At 52.1% G+C, this 19,153-nt stretch overlaps 2 protein-coding genes across 3 annotated transcripts; one reads left to right on the top strand and one right to left on the bottom strand.

Moving 5' to 3' along the window:
- Positions 1–679: 679 nt before the first annotated feature.
- On the bottom strand, positions 680–9,018 carry Rem1 (RRAD and GEM like GTPase 1). Of its 2 annotated transcripts, none has more exons than XM_028887497.2 (5): positions 8,885–9,018; positions 7,513–8,067; positions 6,476–6,555; positions 2,157–2,358; positions 680–1,445 (listed from the first exon to the last, which is right to left on the bottom strand). In XM_028887497.2, the coding sequence occupies exons 2-5, from the start codon at positions 7,850–7,852 to the stop codon at positions 1,174–1,176; spliced, it is 894 nt and encodes a 297-aa protein (XP_028743330.1). In that variant the 5' UTR covers positions 7,853–8,067; positions 8,885–9,018; the 3' UTR covers positions 680–1,173. The 2 variants fall into 2 exon arrangements, with proteins under 2 accessions (XP_028743330.1, XP_037061194.1); XM_037205299.1 differs by having other exon boundaries at positions 7,513–7,889.
- A 4,159-nt stretch (positions 9,019–13,177) lies between these two features.
- On the top strand, positions 13,178–16,255 carry Defb124 (defensin beta 124). Its single transcript, XM_028887507.2, has 2 exons — positions 13,178–13,286; positions 16,038–16,255. Exons 1-2 carry the CDS (start codon positions 13,229–13,231, stop codon positions 16,193–16,195), a joined length of 216 nt encoding a protein of 71 aa, XP_028743340.1. The 5' UTR covers positions 13,178–13,228; the 3' UTR covers positions 16,196–16,255.
- Positions 16,256–19,153: the final 2,898 nt, after the last annotated feature.

The following is a 19,153-nucleotide window of genomic DNA, read 5'->3' as shown; positions in this document are numbered from 1 at the left end:
TTTGTTTTCAGAGACAATGCCTCTGCCTGGCCTCAGAATAAGGCAGGGTGGCTGGTCTGTGAGTTCCGGGGACCCACTGGTCTCTGCCTCCTCGGTGCTGGGATTATAGGATTGTAGTAGCAGGCTGGCTCTTTGCCTGAGTTTTAGCCATGGAACTCAGGACCTCATCTCAGCTCTGTTGACTGAGCTAGTCACCCTACCCCCTCCTAAAGAGGGCTGTGGCAAAGGGCCCGTAGGACCTGGGATCTTGGTGGCCTCACTTAGAGCAGCTGTGTGTTTCTGGGCTCCTGCCTTCCCTCTCTGAACCTCCTTTTCCTAAGCAGTGAGAGGAGGTTAGCAGTCACACTGTGCTCTCAGGTGTTGTGCAGACCGAACATGAACACACACGCGCACACACACTCACACGCACACACACACACCAGGGGCTGGCTGTGCAGCTCCGTGGTACAGCTTCCTCGCATGCGTGACAGGGTGACAGCCTGGCACAGTCAGCTCGCACCGTCAGCAGCAATTACAGTGCCAGGATGAGTTCTGGAGAGACAACATTTTGTGGTTCTAGAATCTAAAAAAACGAGTTAAGGAGCAAATAGCAGGTCACTCAGAAATGAGATGTTCACGTGATCCACAGTGTGTCTATCTCAAAGGGCCTGGGGTAGGAGCTAAATCCAGCAGTCGGGAGGAGGGTCTGAGCATACAGTTAATTCACCGACTTTATTGATTGTCCAAGACCTCAAGGCCTGCAGGCCAAACCAGTCTACAGTCAAGTTAGATGTTTGGGGAGGAGGTGGAGATGCCTAGAAGAGCCTAGGGAGAGAGGTCCATGCATCAGATAGGACATTCTGGACTGGCTTATTGTAGAACGTTCTGAGGGTTGATCACAGCCCAGGGACAAGCAAGAGTTTTAACAAAAAGACACCCACCTTGTAAAACAAAAACAAACAACAACACCCCCCCCCCAAAAAAAAAAACCCCTACTTGTGCCTAGCTTGGGTTTACAGCCCTATAGTCCACCCATCACTTCCCCAAGGAGGCAGGGTCCTCAATGCCCCGGTTCCTGGCGATGTTCTCTGGCCATCCTGGCAACAGGCAAGGTCCACCACGCAGGCTCCAGAAGACGCACCTTTGGCCCTCGGTGGCACCACAGTGTCCCATCACCTCAGAGGGGCGCTGGCCTCACAGCACAGCTAGGTTGTGGCAAGACTTGGAGCGAGCCTTGAGTGCCCGGCGTCGTGCGCTGCGGGCCGTCAGGCGTGCCAGGAAGCGGCGGGCGCGCTGGCCCAGGCTGGCCCGTCGTCGTGGTGAAGGTGCCTCTGGGGCCGTGCTGTCCTGGCGGCGTAGGCGCAGTTGGCGCACCACGCCCTCGAAGAGCTCCATCACGTTGTGCTGCAGGGTGGCCGAAGTCTCGATGAACTTGCAGTCGAACACCACTGCGCAGGCGCGGCCCTCTGAGGGGGCGGAGCCGTAGACAGAAGCCCGAGATAAAGGTGGTTAAGAGGTGTGTTCAGACACAGGAAGCATCCCCCCCCCTCCACGAGACAGGATGTTTTTGAGTGGCCTTGGTTGTCCTAGAACTAGCTCTTTAGACCAGGCTGGCCTTGAACTCACAGAGATCCTCCTGCCTCTGCCTCCCGAGTGCTGAGATGAAAAGCTTGCGAGTAAGATTTCCCAGGTGTCAGGGGACCCAGGGGCAAATCTACGGAGCTTTGAGACATCAGCTCAGTCTAGGGACTGACTGATACGAGGCTGGGAAGATTTGACCTCATGAGTAGGGCCGTTTTAGGAATCTTTATGGGCCCCACTAGAAAGATGAAACTTATTAAACTCTTCCTCTCCCACTGTAAATCCAATTTAAACCTGCCTTTAAAAGTTTTGGTTTGTAATTACTGGCCAATACACTAAGTGTTTCATCCAAAACTTGAATTTATAATCTCTCCAATTTATACTGGAGCCACGAATGGCCGTTTTCTGCAAGCTGGTAGACATTGGGTGTGGGTAGAGTGTCTCTGATTATCAGCTTGGGAGGTGAGCGAGGGTGAGGCCAGGTAGGTAGTTGCAGGAGTGGGCCAGGCTGGAGGGCATAGACCTTCATTGAGGTGGGCATTGGAGGAGGGGTAGTGAGGTCCGAAGGAGAGAGGAACGCAGGGTAATGAACCCACCTTCCACCGTGACCTCCCGGCAGCGGGCCAGGTCTGCCTTGTTGCCCACCAGGATGATGGGCACGTGGTCGGCCTGATGCGTGCGCCTCAGCTGGATCCGGAGCTCCGAAGCGCTCTCAAAGCTGCTGCGATCTGCGATGGAGTACACGATGATGTAGGCGCTGCCCGCCTGCAGGCACGACTCCCGGCTCCAGCTTTCATCCTGCGGGGGAGGGATCCCAGGCCCATCCTCAGAGGGTGCCTAGCCCTGGCTGACAAAGAGGCTTTGTTGGTCTAAAGGTGGAGTAGGTAGCGTTTCTATTCTGGATAGATTGGGGGAAACAAATTCTATTACAACGCCTGGTGTCACCTTGGGAAAACCGCTGATTCTCTGAGCCCCAGTTTCTTTGCTCGGAAAATCTGATGTAGGCTGCCTTGCTTTCCTCCCTCTTCTCGTGACTGCTTCAGGCTGGGGACTGCAGACATAAATTGAGCGGGGACCCTCTCCTGCAAAAAGGGGTCTAGCTTTGCCTGTTCAGCCCCCCTTCCTCGTCCCCTTCCCCCCTCCTCTTTTTCTTCTTTTTGACAAGGTCTCACTCTGTAGCCCAGAGTGGTTTTGACCTTGAAGCAATTCTCCTGCCTCAGCCCCTGGAGTGCTGGGCCTACTTGTTTGCCCCACCAGGCTTAGCTCATTCAGCTCTATCTAGTTTGGTCTTGGGACACAGTTCTTAGTCTTTCTGCAATCCAGACTTAAAAGAAAAAAGGAAGAGGTTCAGGGGGGTAAAAGTGTTTGCCGTGAAAGCCTGAGTATGATTCCTGGATCCCTCAGTGGAAGGAGAGAACCCGCTCCACAAGTTGTCCTGTGACCATCCCATCTGCACACGGAAAGCGTGTACACACACATCACATACACATCACACACACATCCAACATGTGCACTCACACAAAACTGGTAGTAAAATAAAGCGTGTGTGTGTGTGTGTGTGTGTGTGTGTGTGTGTGTGTGAGAGAGAGAGAGAGAGAGAGAGAGAGAGAGAGAGAGAGAGAGAGAGAGAGAGAAGGCTGAATTCCAGGAGGCCTTTCTCAGTGCAGTTTTGGAGAGAGAGCTGAAGTCACCTGTGGGGTGTGAGGACAGAAAGAGATAGAGTGGAAAGGGACGCTTAAGAAGCAAAGCTCTTTCTAGTCATTTGACTAAGGAAAGGAAACCAGACTATCGGAGCCAGTGCTCTGGGAGTGTAGATTTCAAGCCTTTAATGAGGTCTAGTTCCTGTCCTCAAGGCTCATGTTCTGGAAGGCGGCCTGTGGGAAGGGGAGGTACAGTGTGGAGTGGGGAGGTCCATGGGGGGAGGCTACCAAAGGTGGTGGAGGAAGGAGAGGTGGTGTGGGTGTCAGGTAAAGCCTGCACAGTGCGGGAGGGCTCCCCAGGTCGGAAAGGAAGAGCAGGCCCAGCAGGTGAGAAGGCCCAGAGGAAGGGAGGAGTCACTCTCAACGGCTAGGGTGGGATGAACCGACTGTAAGGCAGGAAGATGCTAGAGAGTGGGAGAGGTGAACAGAGACGTGTCAGGTCCTCGGTCGGGGTGAGTGTGCACACTCCACAGCCGTACTGATCATTTCTCAGGCCAAACAGCCTTTGGGTAGGATCAGACAGATGCAGCATGTCATGGCCTAGAGGACAGGTCACTGGTGAAGTGTTTGCTGGACGCACATGAGGACCTGAGTTTGACTGAATTTGATTCCCGGAACTCACATTACAAAAGATATCAAAACAACAACAACAACAACAACAAAACCAAAAATCAAAACCCTGGGTGCAGTGGTGAGGTCAGAGGACAACTTTCAGGAGTTGATTCTCCTCTTCCACTGTGTGGGGTGAATCTTTGGTTGTCAGGCTTGGTGGCAGGCACCTTTGCCTGGATTAGCCATCTTGCAGGCTCCATGCCTGGCGTTTGTTTGGTCTGCCCAACTCACTGACAACCCCATAGTATTCTACCACATCCAGAAGGCAGCTCCTCCCCATACCCGCCCTCGAGCTCCACGAGGCTGGCAACCTTGTCCGTCTCATCCCCTCCAGGGTCTTCAGCATCCTGGCCCACTACAGACACCTAACAAGAGCTTCCAATGAACAAGTGAATGAAACTTAAGCTGAAGGTTCAGAAAGTGATGTTCCCAGGGCAGACGGGACTCAGTCCCAGTATAAGCTCTGGAGTTTGTAGATCTGGGCGTGAGTTTGCCTGCTGTCTGAGAACGTTGGACACATTAAGCCCTCTGAACACCTGTTTCCTTGTTGATGGAAAGGGAACTAGACCAACGGTACACCTAGCTTTAACTGCATGTCCCGGTGCATGTCAGAGCTTCCCAGCGTCGGGGGAGAGGAGGCTGCTCCATAAACCCCGGCCGCTGTTTTAAGAACACCATCTCCTCATCCCCATCCAGACTTCCTTTTACACTTGTGGAAAGATATTGGCCACACCAGACATGGTGATGCATGCCTGTAATTGTGGCTGAGGCAGGAGGACCAAGAATTTGAGATGGCTGGTGAGGTAGGGTGCCTGCTGCCAAGTCTGATGATCCAAGTTCAATCCCCGGACCCGTATGGTAGGAAACGAGAGCTGATTTCAGCAGATTGTCCTCTGACCTCTACATGTGTTTGCACTCCTCCCACATAAAATAAAAAATATACAATAAAAATCCAACAAAACGTAGGTACACGGGGAGGCCCTATCTAAAAGAACAAAAAGGAACTGTCTGGATTGTTCCCTATTCTCTTTTTCGGCCTTAGTGGCCATGCTGCTAGCCACTCCATACTGCCCACTTCTTTTTTTTGAAACAGAGTCTCTCCACACAGGCCCAGATATCCTGGAACTCATTATGCAGTCCAGGCTGGCCTCAAACTCACAGAGATCCTCCTGCCTCTGTGGCCTGAGTGCTGGGATTAAAGGCATGGGCTCCCATGCCTGGCCCAACACTGTACTCAAAGCTTTCTTTATGGGGCTTAACTCTAGGGGAAAGGTGCCACACCAGTCACTCCTTCATGTTTTCGTGTGTGTGTGTGTGTGTGTGTGTGTGTGTGTCTGTCTGTCTGTCTGTCTGTCTGTCTTTTCTCATGCTCAAAAAGCCCTGTTAGGTGTCCATGTTTCCTTATCTGTAAACATAGTACTTGGCACATGGCAGGCAGGTGGGAGACAATGGGTTTTGTCAGTTGGATCCCTTTAGAGAGAGGATATCCCTGATGATGTTTTGATTTCTCTCTCCCCTCCCCCCTCTCTCTTTTTCCCCTTTTTGAGCCAGAATCTTACGTAGCCCAGGCTAGCCTTGAACTCACCATGTAGTCAACAATGACTTTAAACCCCTGCATCCTTCCGCCTTTAGCTACTGGGGTTACAGGCATGCACCACCCTACCTAGTTTGTGCAGTGTTGGGGATCGAACTCAGAGCCTTGTAATTCAGAGCGTGCCCAACAACGGGAACTCTACTGATTAAGTTATAATCCCAGCTCATCCTCAATTACTCAAAGTCCTACAATTAGCATATATTACCCATGTAACAAGAGGAAAGAAACTCAGACAAGAAAACCATCACACTCTTGTTCCGGCAGGGGGAAGGAGAGGGTAACCCCAAGTTTTCCTGTTACACGACCCTCCAGCTATCACGCATCACCACAGACAGTTCTCCACTCCTGCTTAGCACTCTTTTCAGGCTCCACACCCAGCTCACCACTGTGGAACTGCACCAGAGTTTTTAAAAACCAGCTGATGATGTGACTGGGGCACAACTTTGCTCGGTGGGAAGACACACGCAGAGCTGGCTCTAGGTCCTGGGTTTGATCCCCAGAACTTTTTGTAAACAAACGGTAGTAGCAAAGATGAAAAAAAAAATCAGCTGATGAGGAAGGAATGCTTGACCCATTTATCAGATGAGAAGACTGAAATTCAGGGTAAGTCTATGAACTGTGCAAAGCTAACATCTAGTAAAAAAGAAAAAAAAAAGGGAAGGTGTGTGTGTGTGTGTTACCCTTAGGTGTTTTGGGGTCAAATCCAGTGGTTTTTGTTTGTTTGTTTGTTTTTTTGTTTTGCCAAATGTGGGAGTGTCCGTAAGGATGAGGAGCATGCAAAGGGAGAAATGCACTCTGGGATGTCTGCTGGGGTGGGGGTGGGGATTGGTCGAGTGAGGAAAGAGGTCAAGGCTGTGAGGCGCTTCTGCCTTAGGAAAAGCTATAGGTTTGGGGGAGGGGCACTGGGGCAGGCCCCTCCCCTAGCCCTGCTCTGTGTGTCCCAGGAGGAGTCAGGCGTCTAATATTAGTTTTGGCATCCCTCATCCTAACCAGGCTTACAGTGTCGTACCAGTTTCTCGGCCTCCCAGGTGTCCATGACCACCAGTGTGGCGTCCTCTCCATCCACCGAGAGTGTTCTCTCGTACACATCTGCAATCAAGTGGGGGAGAAGCATCTCAGGCTGGAGTGGCCATTGGAGAGACGTAACACTCCTTCACATTTCCCTGGGGTAGGGAATCCTGTCCTTCCTGGTGGTCAAAAGCCCCTATCAGGTGTCCATGTGTCCCCAGCTTTGAGCACAGTGCTTGGCCCATGGCAGGCAGGCGCAAGAAGCTGGGGCTTGTCAGTTGAATGAATGTGGGCTGGTGGGCTTAACCTGCGAATCCTCCCCAGCCAGCTCTGACTCTTGCTTAGGCAGATCGTGTTATCTCTCGGGCCTCAGTCTCCCCATCCGTAACACACCCGGGAGCATATGAACACTACTCCCAGGAAAGTCACGACTGGAGAAGGGGCCTGGCCAGATGGTCCCCATCTTCTCTCCACGTTTAGCCACTCCTTCCCTCCACAGCCTGTGTCCTGAGGGCCTGCCCCGCAGAGGACTATCTTCCTGTCCTCTGTCCCACTCCTGTATCTGATTGCCCTGGGGCCTGTGGCCCTGCGGCTCCTGACCCGAGTGCTCAATGCATTCGGGGGAGAAAAGCAATCCAGAGCTCAGAACTGGAGGTCTGGAAGCCTCCATTTGGGAAAGGATGTTAGTTTTGTTGTGTGTCTAGGTGGCTAAGGGATGGGAGGGGAGGAGGCTGAGAGTCAGGAGGACTTGGGGCTGGGAGTTTCTGAGGGGGGGGAAGCCCGTCATTTTCTGATATCCATAGTTTCAGATTTTCTCCCCTTACAACATGGAAATAAATCATGTACCTTTCACCCAATTTTGCTCCTCTAGACCCTGTCCAGGTTTGTCCTGCACCGCCCTAGATGAGCATCGTTTACTTCTTAGCATGAGTGACTGCCCCTATAAACAATGTGTGACCTGCACACCTCTCCTGTACCCCTGGTGACAGGCTTTTCAGTCCTGTGGCCGCAGCCTGACTGGTCCCACAGGGCTCCTACCTCCCAGCTGTTCATGAAGGTCCCGCTCTTGCTTCCCTGCGAAGAGGCTGGCCAGGCTGGTCTTCCCAACGCCGGGGTCTCCAAGCAGCACCACCCGGTAGAGGGCCTCCCAAGAGCCTTCTGAGTCGCTGGATTCAGAGGACCACCCATCCTGGGCTGGGGAAGGTTTTCGAATGGGAGGGTTGAGGGAGGCTGACTGACCCAGTCGGGGATGCTGGGCTTGAGTAGCGGGTGCTGTACACAGGCGGCCGGGCTGGTGGCCCCGGGACGACAGGGGTAGTGGAGTACTGGCTCGACGACGCAGGGTGGTCTTCGCTTCCTGTTGGGTGTTGAGTGTCATCCTCAGTGGGGAGGTCTCTCTCTTCCCTGGCTCCTTCCTTCCAAAAGAAGGGGGCTGGGCAGTAAGTCCGTGGCCCGAGTCCCTTCTTCTCTGGGCTCTGATAAACTGTGGAAATGGCTTCCTCCAGAGTTCTCTCTGGTTCAACTAGGGGAGGCTCTTCAGCTCCTTGGGGTTGGGGGTGGCTGGTTTCAGGCCCGGAGTCCACCCGGGTCCGCCTAGAAGGGGCGAGCGCACAGGCTATGAACACACACACAGATGTACACACCCAGAAGCAGATTCCCAAATTCCAAGGATGACCCTTTCCCCATGACACCGACAGGCAGAGAGGCTGCAGCAAGCTGGGACATCTAAAGCAGCGATAGGACATGCTGCCTCCCAGGACTGGTCCCTCCGCTTGAGGATTTGAGACCCTCCTTACAGAGAGCATCTGACCGCCCCACCCCCCTTCCCCATTGGTCTCCTTCACTTGTCTAGGGTTGGGGGGATGCTGAGGAGGACGGGGGCCTCTGGGAAGTTTATTCCGGCTGCCTGATACCCCCGGGCAGAGTTTGAAGAGGAAGGGCGGGGCGCGTTGGTGCCCCACAAGGGCGAGGGGCTCCGGGGATCTCTCTGGCTGTAACCCGAGTGCCCTGGTGCCATGGGAACGGCGTGCCCGGCCCGCCCCTGCGTGAAAAATTCAGGAGCCGCTGGCGCCATGGCCTCCAGCTTTTGTTGGGGGACAGGAGCCGCGAGGGACCCAGCAACTGGTTTGGTGAACAAGGTGCAGGAAGGGGAGCCCTACCGGGCTCGGGGCTCAAGTGCCCTTTCGGGGAGTCTGGGCTGGAACTTTCCCAACTTGCCGTCCTGGATGTGAATCCCAAGTCCTGGGGCGCTCGGGCGTTGTGATAGCGTCCCCTGTGCCAGGCTTCCCTACCCTTGGAGGCCCCAGGTTTGCCCACCCGCACCCTCCCGGACGCGGGTTCGAGGCTCCCAGTCCTCGGACCACACTGGATGCAGGCGGCCAGAGAACTCCGCCCGGACAGGCAAGTTTACCTTGACGCGTGAAGGCTCCAAGTCCCCGCCACTCCAGCTGCTGGGTACTCCGTTATCCCCCGGCCTCGGCACGCAGCCCCTCGGGCCGGTCCCGCCCGGTCCAGAGCCACCCCGCCCTGTGTGGCCCCGCCCTGTCAAGGCAGCCCGGGTCCCCGCCCTGCAGACCTCCGCCTCCAGTCCTCCCCGTGGGGGTGGCCATGTAAGAATGGGGTGCCGGAAAGGGAGTTACTCCTGGGTCTGGGTGTCCCTCTGTGTCCACCTACCGGGTACACCAACTTCAGCCCTGGACAGAAGGAAGCCTCTGGGTGAACTCGGTCCGTGTTCAGAGTCCCAGGTTCCACCTCCCAAGGGAGGCGATTGGGCAGGATTGGGATCCGGGCTCAGGAGTCTGAGTTTTAAACAAATGCCCAAGTGGTAACTGATGCGAATAATTCACAGGACACACTTTGAGAAAGCTCTGGGTGGAGGGTTAATTTTGGAAGGGGGCTTTGGAGGAAGAGAGAGCCTATGTAGTCTGTAGTGAAGAGTTCGGGATGTCTGATTCTGGTATCATTAATTCACTCATTATCTACTTGCTCGTGATTACCAGGGACTAAAGCATCTTTTAGTTTACTGCCCCCTTTTAAAGATACTTAAAAAACATTTATTTCTTGGGAGGTAGTGAGGGAGAGTGTGCCATGGCATCTGTGTAGATGCCAGAGGACAACTTGTAGGAGGTGGCTTTCTCCTTCCCTCTACCATGTGGGTTTGGGGGATTGAACTCAGACCGTAGGCTTGGCAGCAAGTGCCTTTACCTACTGAGCCATCTCACTGGTCCAGTCTATCCATCAGTGCGTTATTCATTTAAACCTTGTAGGCATAAAGGAGCAGGAAAGATACTGATCTTGGCAAAGGATGGAAAGAAGCGGGCTGCAAGGCCAGGATTCAAGCTCTTTGAGCAGGGAGCCCCTTTAGCTCTTGAGAGGTTCAGGTGTGTGTGGGGAGAGGGGAGGCTGTGAAGGCCACGCTGTACCTGTGGGTGGGGCTCCTGGTCATGGCTGAGGGGCTCCAGGTGCCTGACTTGGAACCGATCCACACGGCAGGGTAGGCTGGCTCAGCCCCCACCGTGACAAACTCCCTTTGGTCTGACTCTCTTCCGCAGTTTGGAGACCAGGCTCTGCCTGGCTCCAAGTTTCAGTAGGGACAGTGGCTTTCAGTGCCTCGCCTTGGGTGATCCCATTTTACCAAGTGGCAGTTGGCTTCATTTGGACTGCACCTGCAGGGTGGCATATAGACACTACCACCGGTCCAGCACCGCCCACGAGGCGGAGACCAACAGACCAATTTGGTCCTATAAGGGAAAAGCACCCTCTATTAGCTTATCAAATCGGACTGGGACCATCCAGGCTCATTGGTGTATGAAATTGCAGCATAAAAACACACAGAACACCAGATTAGCAAAGGGCACAGCACCCTCACCTGGACCCCATAAAAAGGACAAGTGATGCAGCCACGGCAAACATCCCCACAGACCTGTCATGTGACCACCTGCTCTGTGTGTGTGTGTGTGTGTGTGTGTGTGTGTGTGTGTGCGCGTGCGTGCGCGTGTACACAGACCAACAGATCTCCCAGTTATCCAGGGTTTCAGGTCAGCAGTCTCCACCATTTGACGTGGCCTTATTGAATTACCGTTCATTCATCCACTGTCCATCTACTCATCTGGCCCGGCCAGACTGGTCCTGCCTGCCTGTCTGGCTCTCAGCTCAAGCCTGTGTCTGGGCTCTGTGAGCCCCCAGCGGCTCTGCACTTGCGTTGTTAGGATGTTGTCTAACCCACTGGCAGTGACTTCTCTGCTCCTGTCTGCCCTCCGCCTCCCTCCCCTAAGACCCCTGCAACTCTGTGGCTGCTTTAACTCCTCGCAGCTATTCTATAACACACGCACGCCCGGATATAGAGCTGTATAGACAGGTCCATGCATAAAACTGTGAAGTGTAATATTAATTATCAAATCAAAGCTGCCCGGTAAATTGCATCCAATGAAATGGACATAGCTGGTGGATTTACCATTTTTCTTTTTTTTTTTTTTTTTTGGTTTTTCGAGACAGGGTTTCTCTGTGTAGCTTTGCGCCTTTCCTGGAGCTCACTTGGTAGCCCAGGCTGGCCTCGAACTCACAGAGATCCGCCTGGCTCTGCCTCCCAAGTGCTGGGATTAAAGGCGTGCGCCACCAACGCCCGGCTTGGATTTACCATTTTTCAATACATTCTGGCACTGGGGAAAGACACAAATGTGACCGTGCTTCTAACATGTGGCTTGGCCGCCTCAGCCACCCTGGTCTACCTGCAGGGTGGGCTGTGCTGGACAAGCACCCTCCACAGTCTGAGAGGACAGTGACCTGGCTTCTAGTCCTGGTTCTGTCACTGTGTCACTGTGGGACCTTGCACAAGTCGACTCCCCTCTTTGGGTTTCAGTCTCTTGATTTAAAATTGTAATCTGCTGGATGTGGTGGTGCACATTTCAATTCCAGCACTTGAGAGTTGAGGCAGGAGGATTGAGTTCCAGGTCAGCCTGGGCTATATAGTAAGTTCTAGGCCAGCCTGCTTTTTTTTTCTTCCCAAATTTAATCAAGCTTTTATTAAAAATTTAAATACTGACCAAGATGGAATTTGCTCAGGACTACCACCTGGAAACTTTGCAGCTGTGTGGCCTCCAGGCACCTGTTGTCGGGGCTTATATAGACAAAGCTCATAGGGCAGGGCCCGGTTATAACTCCCAAGGAAAAAGTAACCGGAGGTAAACTTGCGAAAACATACAGACAAATGAACATGTGTTTATCTATGACATAAAAGTCTGAACTTGGCATTTAAGACATCGTGGTCTGCACCGTCCCAGCCTCTTTTAAGTGGGTCTCGCTGCTGTGACCTGTCCTTCCGGGCCTGTTCTGCTCCCTCTGCCGGGATACCCTTTCCCTTCTCATCTTTCGTGATGTGACCTAGACGATCGTGTACCAGATGCCAGGCTAAGCTCTGTGCCTGTGTTATCCTGGTGGCTCGGTCTGTAGTGGTGTCTTAGAAAACCCTGGAAGACTTTCATGGCTCTTTGATTCAGAAACATGGGGTACGGCTAGGGAGTTCTCGTCTCTCTCAGCAGGGTTTGCTGCTCCAGGGGCTACACTTGGAGAACCTTGTTTCATTCATTGCTCCAAAGGTAGTTATAGCTCTCTATGAGGTAAGGGTCCTTCCATTTTCATAGGATTGGAGGCTGGAAAGATGGCTCAGTGGTTAAGAACACTTGCTGCTCTTGCAGAGGACCCAGGTTAGGTTCTAAGCACCCAAATATTGGTTCACAACCATCCCTAACTCCAGTTCCAGGGCATCTATTCCCACTTCTGACCTATGCAGGCACCATGTATACACATGGTGCACATACATTCATGCAGACAAAACACATAAAGTAATTTAAAAAAAATTTTTTTTTTTTTTGGTTTTTTGAGATAGGGTTTCTCTGTGTAGTTTTGGTGCCTGTCCTGGAGCTCGCTCTGTGGACCAGGCTGGCCTCGAACTCACAGAGATCCGCCTGGCTCTGCCTCCCGAGTGGTGGGATTAAAGGTGTGCGCCACCACCGCCCGGCAGTAATTAATTTAAAGAAGAGAGAAAAAGACACTTGTCATCCTCTTGTAGATGGCAGCCCGGGTCTCTTCTAGGTTAAGTGATTTGTTTGAGGTCTGGCAGTGGTTAGGGAGTGGATTGGTCACTTTTGTCACTGTTCTGACAACATGCCAAGGGAGGAAGGGTTTGTTTGTCTCACAGTTTGAGGGTACAGCTTGGTTAGGGTAGGCAGCAGCAGTGTGAGGCAGTGGGGGGGAGGGGGAGGGATACTGGTTCTCAGCTCACTTTCCCTTTTTCATCCAGTCCAGGACGATCCTGGCCCATGGACTGGTTGTTCACATTTAGAGAGAGTCTTCCCACCTCCTAACCCAACTAGAAACTTGCTCACAGGCATACCTAAGTGTTGGTCTCCTTAGTGATTCCAGATGTTGTCAAGTTGACAGTCAGTATTCCATCACATGAGAAGATGCATTTCCTTACTCTCTCGGCTGGGAAGATTCATTTCTTTTCCCTCCCCATTCGTCTCAGATGGACCCTAGGGCCTTGCAGCCTCTGGAGGATGTGGCTGACCAGTCCACTCAGAGCCAGCCAGAGAGAGCAAAACAGCCTTGGGACCACGTGACTGCATCCACCCACCTGGGCTTTTTACCCAGGACTCTGCAGCCCATAAAAGCTGGGTGTGCAAGTGCAGCAAGGCTGGATGCTAGATTCTTCTTCTGACCTGCTTGATCCTGCCGGCCTCCTAGGGGCTTGGTGGCCATGGCACAATGGATTCTGCTCCTTGTAGCTCTCCTGGTCCTGGGTCATGTGCCACCAGGTAATTGTGTGTGTGTGTGTGTGTGTGTGTGTGTGTGTGTGTGTGTGTATGTGTGTATGTGTGCACGCGCGCGCACACGTGCGCGTGTGCGTGTAAATGAATACTAGGCTCCCAGGTCCAGGTCCAGGAGGCCAACTTAGTATTTAAGTTCTGGTCCCACCACTAATTTATGGGGCAACGTATAACCTGTACCCTCAGTTTTCTAGTCTGTAAAATGGGAGTCACTCAACAGGAACTCATTTGAAAACGGTGCGCTATTATGATTGCTGGAGGCTGGTGGGAACAGACAACAGGCAGACAGGTATCCTGTTAGGTGACAGATGTAAGAATAATAGAGGCAAGCTGACTGTTAGAGTGGCATGGGGGTGGGGTGGGGTGGGGATGGATGGTGCCAGAAGGCCTCTGATCAGCTCTTTAAACTTTTAAAAACGTATGTATGTTCTTTCTCTGTGCATGTTGGTGTATGGGTGTTTGTGCAAGTGTGTGTTCAGGCCCACAGAGGCCAGGAGTGAGCATCACACTCCGTGGGGCTGGAGTTATTTGCACTTGTGTGAGCTGGGATCCGAACCCTGGTCCTCTGATAGAGCAGTAAGTGTGCTTAACCACTGAGCAGTCCTGCCAGCATTTAAAACCCCCTTTATTTTGATCTGAGTGTGATGGCACACACCTGTAATCCCAGCACTTGGGAGGCTGAGGCAGGAGGATTGAGGGTTCAAGGCCAGCTTGAAAAAATGCCAAATTTAAACAAAGGATGAGAGAAAAATTAAGAAAATTCTGTTTTGGAAAGACATAAAATATGCATAAACAGAGAATGTAGTGAACAGGTAAGGTTGTATTTCTTTCCTCCCTTCCCGTGGAGATGGGACCCAGGACTTCATATCTGTTAAATACATGTTCAAGCACTGACCTATGCCCCTCTCCCACAAGGTGAGTTCGTTATAGACACATTTAACACCTGAAAAAAAAATAGAGAGTAATATAGAGCGATGAGTTTTGAAATCATTTATTGTAAGACATTTTAAGCGGAGGTAGAAAATGGTTTGAAGAGCCCAGCTGCGCCACGATACCGCCACAGCACTTAGGAATGTGAACCAGCTCTGTTTCATTATACCTTGTCCTCCCGCACACTGTACCATTTTGTAGAAGGCAGGTTTGAGCAGAGCTCTGAGTGAACAGAGGATACAAGGAAGGCTGTCTCGGGCCGTGGGAATGGCAAGCGGTAAACAGCAGAGGGGCCATTGATGCCGGAGTGGGGCACACACGGGCGTGGGAGGCTAAGCCCTAAGCTACAGAAACAAGGAATTGAGAGCAGGTGAATGGGCATACTGTGTGGTGGAAACCCCAGCTCTGAGCTGGAAGGTCAAAGGTGATGCTATGCTAAGGGTGTTGACTGTAGGTGAGAGTTCTGTTTCTAAACCTATCATAGCTCAGTGGTCTGGGGCAAGCCCCTTTTTCTACCTGGAAAGTGAGGGAAATGCACTAGAATGGACGCTGGTAGCCTTGGTCACCTGAGTTTCACCCTGATAACCTCAGTTCCTGCTTACCGACCATTTACAATGTTCCTATGACTACCCTCTGAAAGAGGAGTGGTGTCGACAAGCATCCAGGGCCGAGGTTACTCACCTGGGAAATGACAGCACCAGGTTCACACGGCATTGGTCACCTTTAGTTATGCACCATCTTCAGACTGTGACTCTTAGAGATTGTGGGGCCATTTCTGGGCCATTCTATGAGTCTCTCTCTGCTGGGCTGCAAGGCAGGGTTAGAAGGGCTAGGAAACATACACATGGGATCAGCAGCATCCACTGAGAACTCAGCAGGGTCTCTCAGTCCAGGAAGATGGAGGCAAGCCTTCCACTCCCACCTCCTACTTCTGCGGGCTCTCTTCTTGCCTGATGTCACATGTCTGTAATGCGCTGTCCCAGACAAACCTGAGTGCTCCTGGTTCCCCTCTTACCTGCTTTGGTTCCGACGGGCCACCACAGGATCCTGCCTCCATGGGGCACTTGGCACAAGCTCTAAGCATTTGCTTCATCTTTAACTGCCTTCTCTGCATGTTCTTTCACTTCAAATCGTGGTATCCCCACTGCTCCACGTTTGTTGAGTGAATAAATGAGAGGCTCTATCCGTGCCATGACCCCCAAAAGAAGACCAAGTTCCCCAAAGCCTTGCCCTTTCTACGGGTGGAAATTCTCACACTAAAACCTGACATTAAAGAGGTCCCTTTGGGCCAGGGGCAGTCTGTGCAATGGAGGCTCTTTTGGCTTTCACTCTGATTTTGCCATGTGACTATGATGATTTCTTTAAGGTTATTGACCTCCGTGAGTCTGAATTTCTCTATCATTATAACAGGGATTGGAATGAGACCAAAGTCATTGTATAGTGCTACTAAGAGAAGGGTTAAGAGTGTCTTTTAACCAGTCGTCTAACCTGTGACTTACTGGCTTACCTAGAATGAGATCTGTATGCTCCACGATAGCCCAGTGCTCTCATTTATGACTTGTGGTCTAACAAGTGACCAGAGAAAGGGGTTGGGGATTTAGCTCAGTGGTAGAGAGCTTGCCTAGCAAGCGCAAAGCCCTGGGTTCGGTCCTCAGCTCCAGAAAAAAAAAAAAAAAAAAAAAACAAAAAACAAATGACCAGAGAGCTAACCTGTCACTAGTGTGGCCTAATCTGTAGTTCAACTTGTGACCAGTGGTCTAACCTGTGACCCACAGACTGCTCTCTGATCTGTGGTCTTCCTCCACACAGGAAGCAGTGAATTCAAAAAGTGCTGGAATGGCCAAGGGGCTTGCCGAAATTACTGCATGAGTCAGGAAACCTTCATGCACCTGTGTCCAGATGCTTCCCTGTGCTGCCTCACCTACTCACAGAAGCCTCCGCCCGCCTCCAAGGTCAGCCAGGAGTAGCTTGCTCTGGTGCCCGGACCCTCACTCCCAATAAAATTCGTGCCACAGGCTCTCTCTGAATTCTGCTCGCATGACTGCGTCCCTTTCCCCACAGGGAAGGGGAGGAAGTCGAAGATGTGGGAAGGATGGTTGCAGGAAGAGGAGGTGCTGGGGAGAGTGGGCATTAATAATCAGTCTAAATGTTCTGGTTTTGGACTAACTCCGGAAATATGATTCATACTCTTGGCCTCCTTGGGATCGTCATCCACACAGCGGGGAGAAGGATGCTGGGGTGGTTAGGACTTGGCAGAGGGAATGCCAAAAGCAAGGTAGAGCTCATGAGCAACGAATGAGGATTAGTGATATCGTGTCAACGAGCTGGTGAGTTTGGTTTTAAAGGCAGGCAGCCTGGCTAGGAGGGGAAATGTCTTCCTCTCTGTCATCGGTTCATTACTCAGACTTCGTGAGTCAGCCCAGGTAGGCAGGGCCCTAAGAACTAGATCAAGCAGTTTTCATCTGAATAGAAAGAGACCACAGAGGAAAGCCCATCCCTTCAGGATGAGGACCAGTGATGCAGGAAGGTGGGGAAAACCACCCCAGCTGAATCCGACAGGTGCGCAGAGAGAGAGGCACAGGGGTCATTCCCCCTCTGCCTGTCATGGCTGTGTCAGGATGGAAAAACAGGAAGTTCACCTTGCAGGGATCCCTCCTCACTGTGAAGGAAATCTGGAGGCATGGGGATGTGGTTTTGTGGTGTAGTGCTTGTCTAGTGTATGTGCAGAACTATGTGCAATCCCCTGTAACACACACACACACACACACACACCACCACCACCACCACCACCACCACCACCGTTTCTATGATCCTCTTTTCTTGGGCCACTAACTACACAATCACCAAGACTTCAGGCCCCACGTCCTGTTTAAAGCAGACACAGGAGACTAGTTTTCTGAGAGTGAGTTGGTAATAAGAACTAATAATAGTCACAGCTCTTAACAATAACATAACGCCAGGATCTATCAGTAACAATAACATCGGCAGTGTAAAAGTTAAGACCCAGAAAGCAAACCCTTTTTCTAGAACCTTCTTGGCTGACTTCTGCTTGCATCTGCTGGGTCACCGTGCTGACTCACAGCCACTTCTGGCTTAAGCAAGCCTGGAAAAGAAGAACTCTCTGCTTTTTAGCTCCTGAGGAGACATGAGCTCAGTAGAAAGGGGGTTAGGAAGTTCCTCTGTCTGCCATCTTCTCTCTGGGATTGAGCCCACAGAGGGACGGGGTCTATGGTGACTTAAAGGAATGTCAAGGGCAGAGGTCCCTGAGATTTCAGAGAAGGGGGCCGTTATGAGGGGTGGAGGGGGTGAATCCGTGAATGGATCACAGCGGTCAGAATGAGACATTTGTGGGAGTGAAGGGTGCTGATGTGACAGAGGGGCAGTCCTGGGGACACCTGTCGGTCTGGGTGTTAACCCTTTAGTTCCTGGTCCCTGCAGTATTGCAGATGTGCCAAGGCAGATGGAGAGGAGGACAGACATGCCCTTGGAGCCCAGGAACAACAACATTCCGATGCTCAATCATTTCTGTCACAAATTGAACTGTGTGGGGGTCGGAGCCCTGGCTTCCTCTCTGTTCCTGTGCGGCCCACACAAGGAACCGAGCAGCAGGATGTTTAAGGGCACACCGTGGCAGAGTCAAGGTGGTAAAGCCCAGAGCAGGAATAATAAGAACTCCAGGAGGCCAGCTGAGCCACAGGGGTGGCCAAGAGGTGACTTAGCTTGGGACAGCCATGAGGAGTCAGAGGGAGACCACACCAGACTGTCCTTAGTGGACAAGCACAAGCCACCCATACCTTGGCAAACTCCAGCCAACACCGGTCTTTCCCATCTTCTGTCATACATGGGTGAAGCAGCTGGGGGAGAGAAGGGCCTTGGAAGACTGAATTGCCACCCGGATTAAACTTCTGGATTTAGGAAACCCCAAAGGGACACTGACAATTTGAAATGACAGCTTGCCACAACATAGAATCAGCTGGGAAGGGATTCTCAACGGCGCTCTCTAGATCAGGCTGGCCTGTAGGTGTGTCTGTGGAGAACTGTCCTGACTGGTTACTGAGGTAGGAGGCCTACCCCGGATGCGGGTGGCATCATTCATGGCCTGGGCCCTGCACTACAGAAGAGTGAAGAAAGCAACTAGCTAAGACCAGACAGGCAAGCCGATAGCATGAGCGAGTTCGTCTCTGCCCTCAACTGTGGAGATGATGTGACCAGCTGCTGCCTCAACCTCTTAATGATGGGCTGTAGCCCGGCACTGTAAGCCAAATAAACTCTTCCTTCTCTGAATTGCTTCCCTAGGTGGAATATTTGTCACAGCAACAGAGGCGATACTAGAACAGATGCTGAATTACGGGTTTAAATCAATGGCTTTAGGCTCGGCTGGACCTAACTAAATTTAGTCCTGCGCCCCAACCCCACTCCCTCAGTGTTTCAGAAAGAACAGAGCAGCCTGGCGGCGCATGCCTTTAATCCCAGCACTTGGGAGGCAGAGCCAGGCGGATCTCTGTGAGTTCGAGGCCAGCCTGGGCTACCAAGTGAGTTCCAGGAAAGGCGCAAAGCTACACAGAGAAACCCTGTCTCGAAAAACCAAAAAAAAAAAAAAAGAGCAGAGCAACTTCAGATGTAGCATGTGTGCATGTGTGGCTTTGGGAACTTGCTCATGCCACAGGGCTCAGGCTGTGGCACCCAGGGCAAGTCACTTCCTCAGCCTGTTTGTCAGGTTTTTTGCTGCCAACAGGAAATCACCACGGCCTGTAATGGGGTGGCTGGCAGAGGGTGTTGAGAAGGTGGCCTAGTGCTTTGAAAGTGCCCAATAATACAGGCCACTGTGATCTGTTACTGCTACCAAGCAAAAGGCATGCCCTGGCCACCTTCTCTGCGAAGTTCTCCCACAGAAGAGCCTCAGGAACTGTAGAAAGTTTCCATGG

This window comes from Peromyscus leucopus, chromosome 4 (assembly GCF_004664715.2).
Source record: "Peromyscus leucopus breed LL Stock chromosome 4, UCI_PerLeu_2.1, whole genome shotgun sequence".
Taxonomy (NCBI): Eukaryota; Metazoa; Chordata; class Mammalia; order Rodentia; family Cricetidae; genus Peromyscus; species Peromyscus leucopus.
The sequence above is the reverse complement of the archived record's forward strand: the minus strand, read 5'-3'. Positions and strand labels throughout refer to the sequence as shown.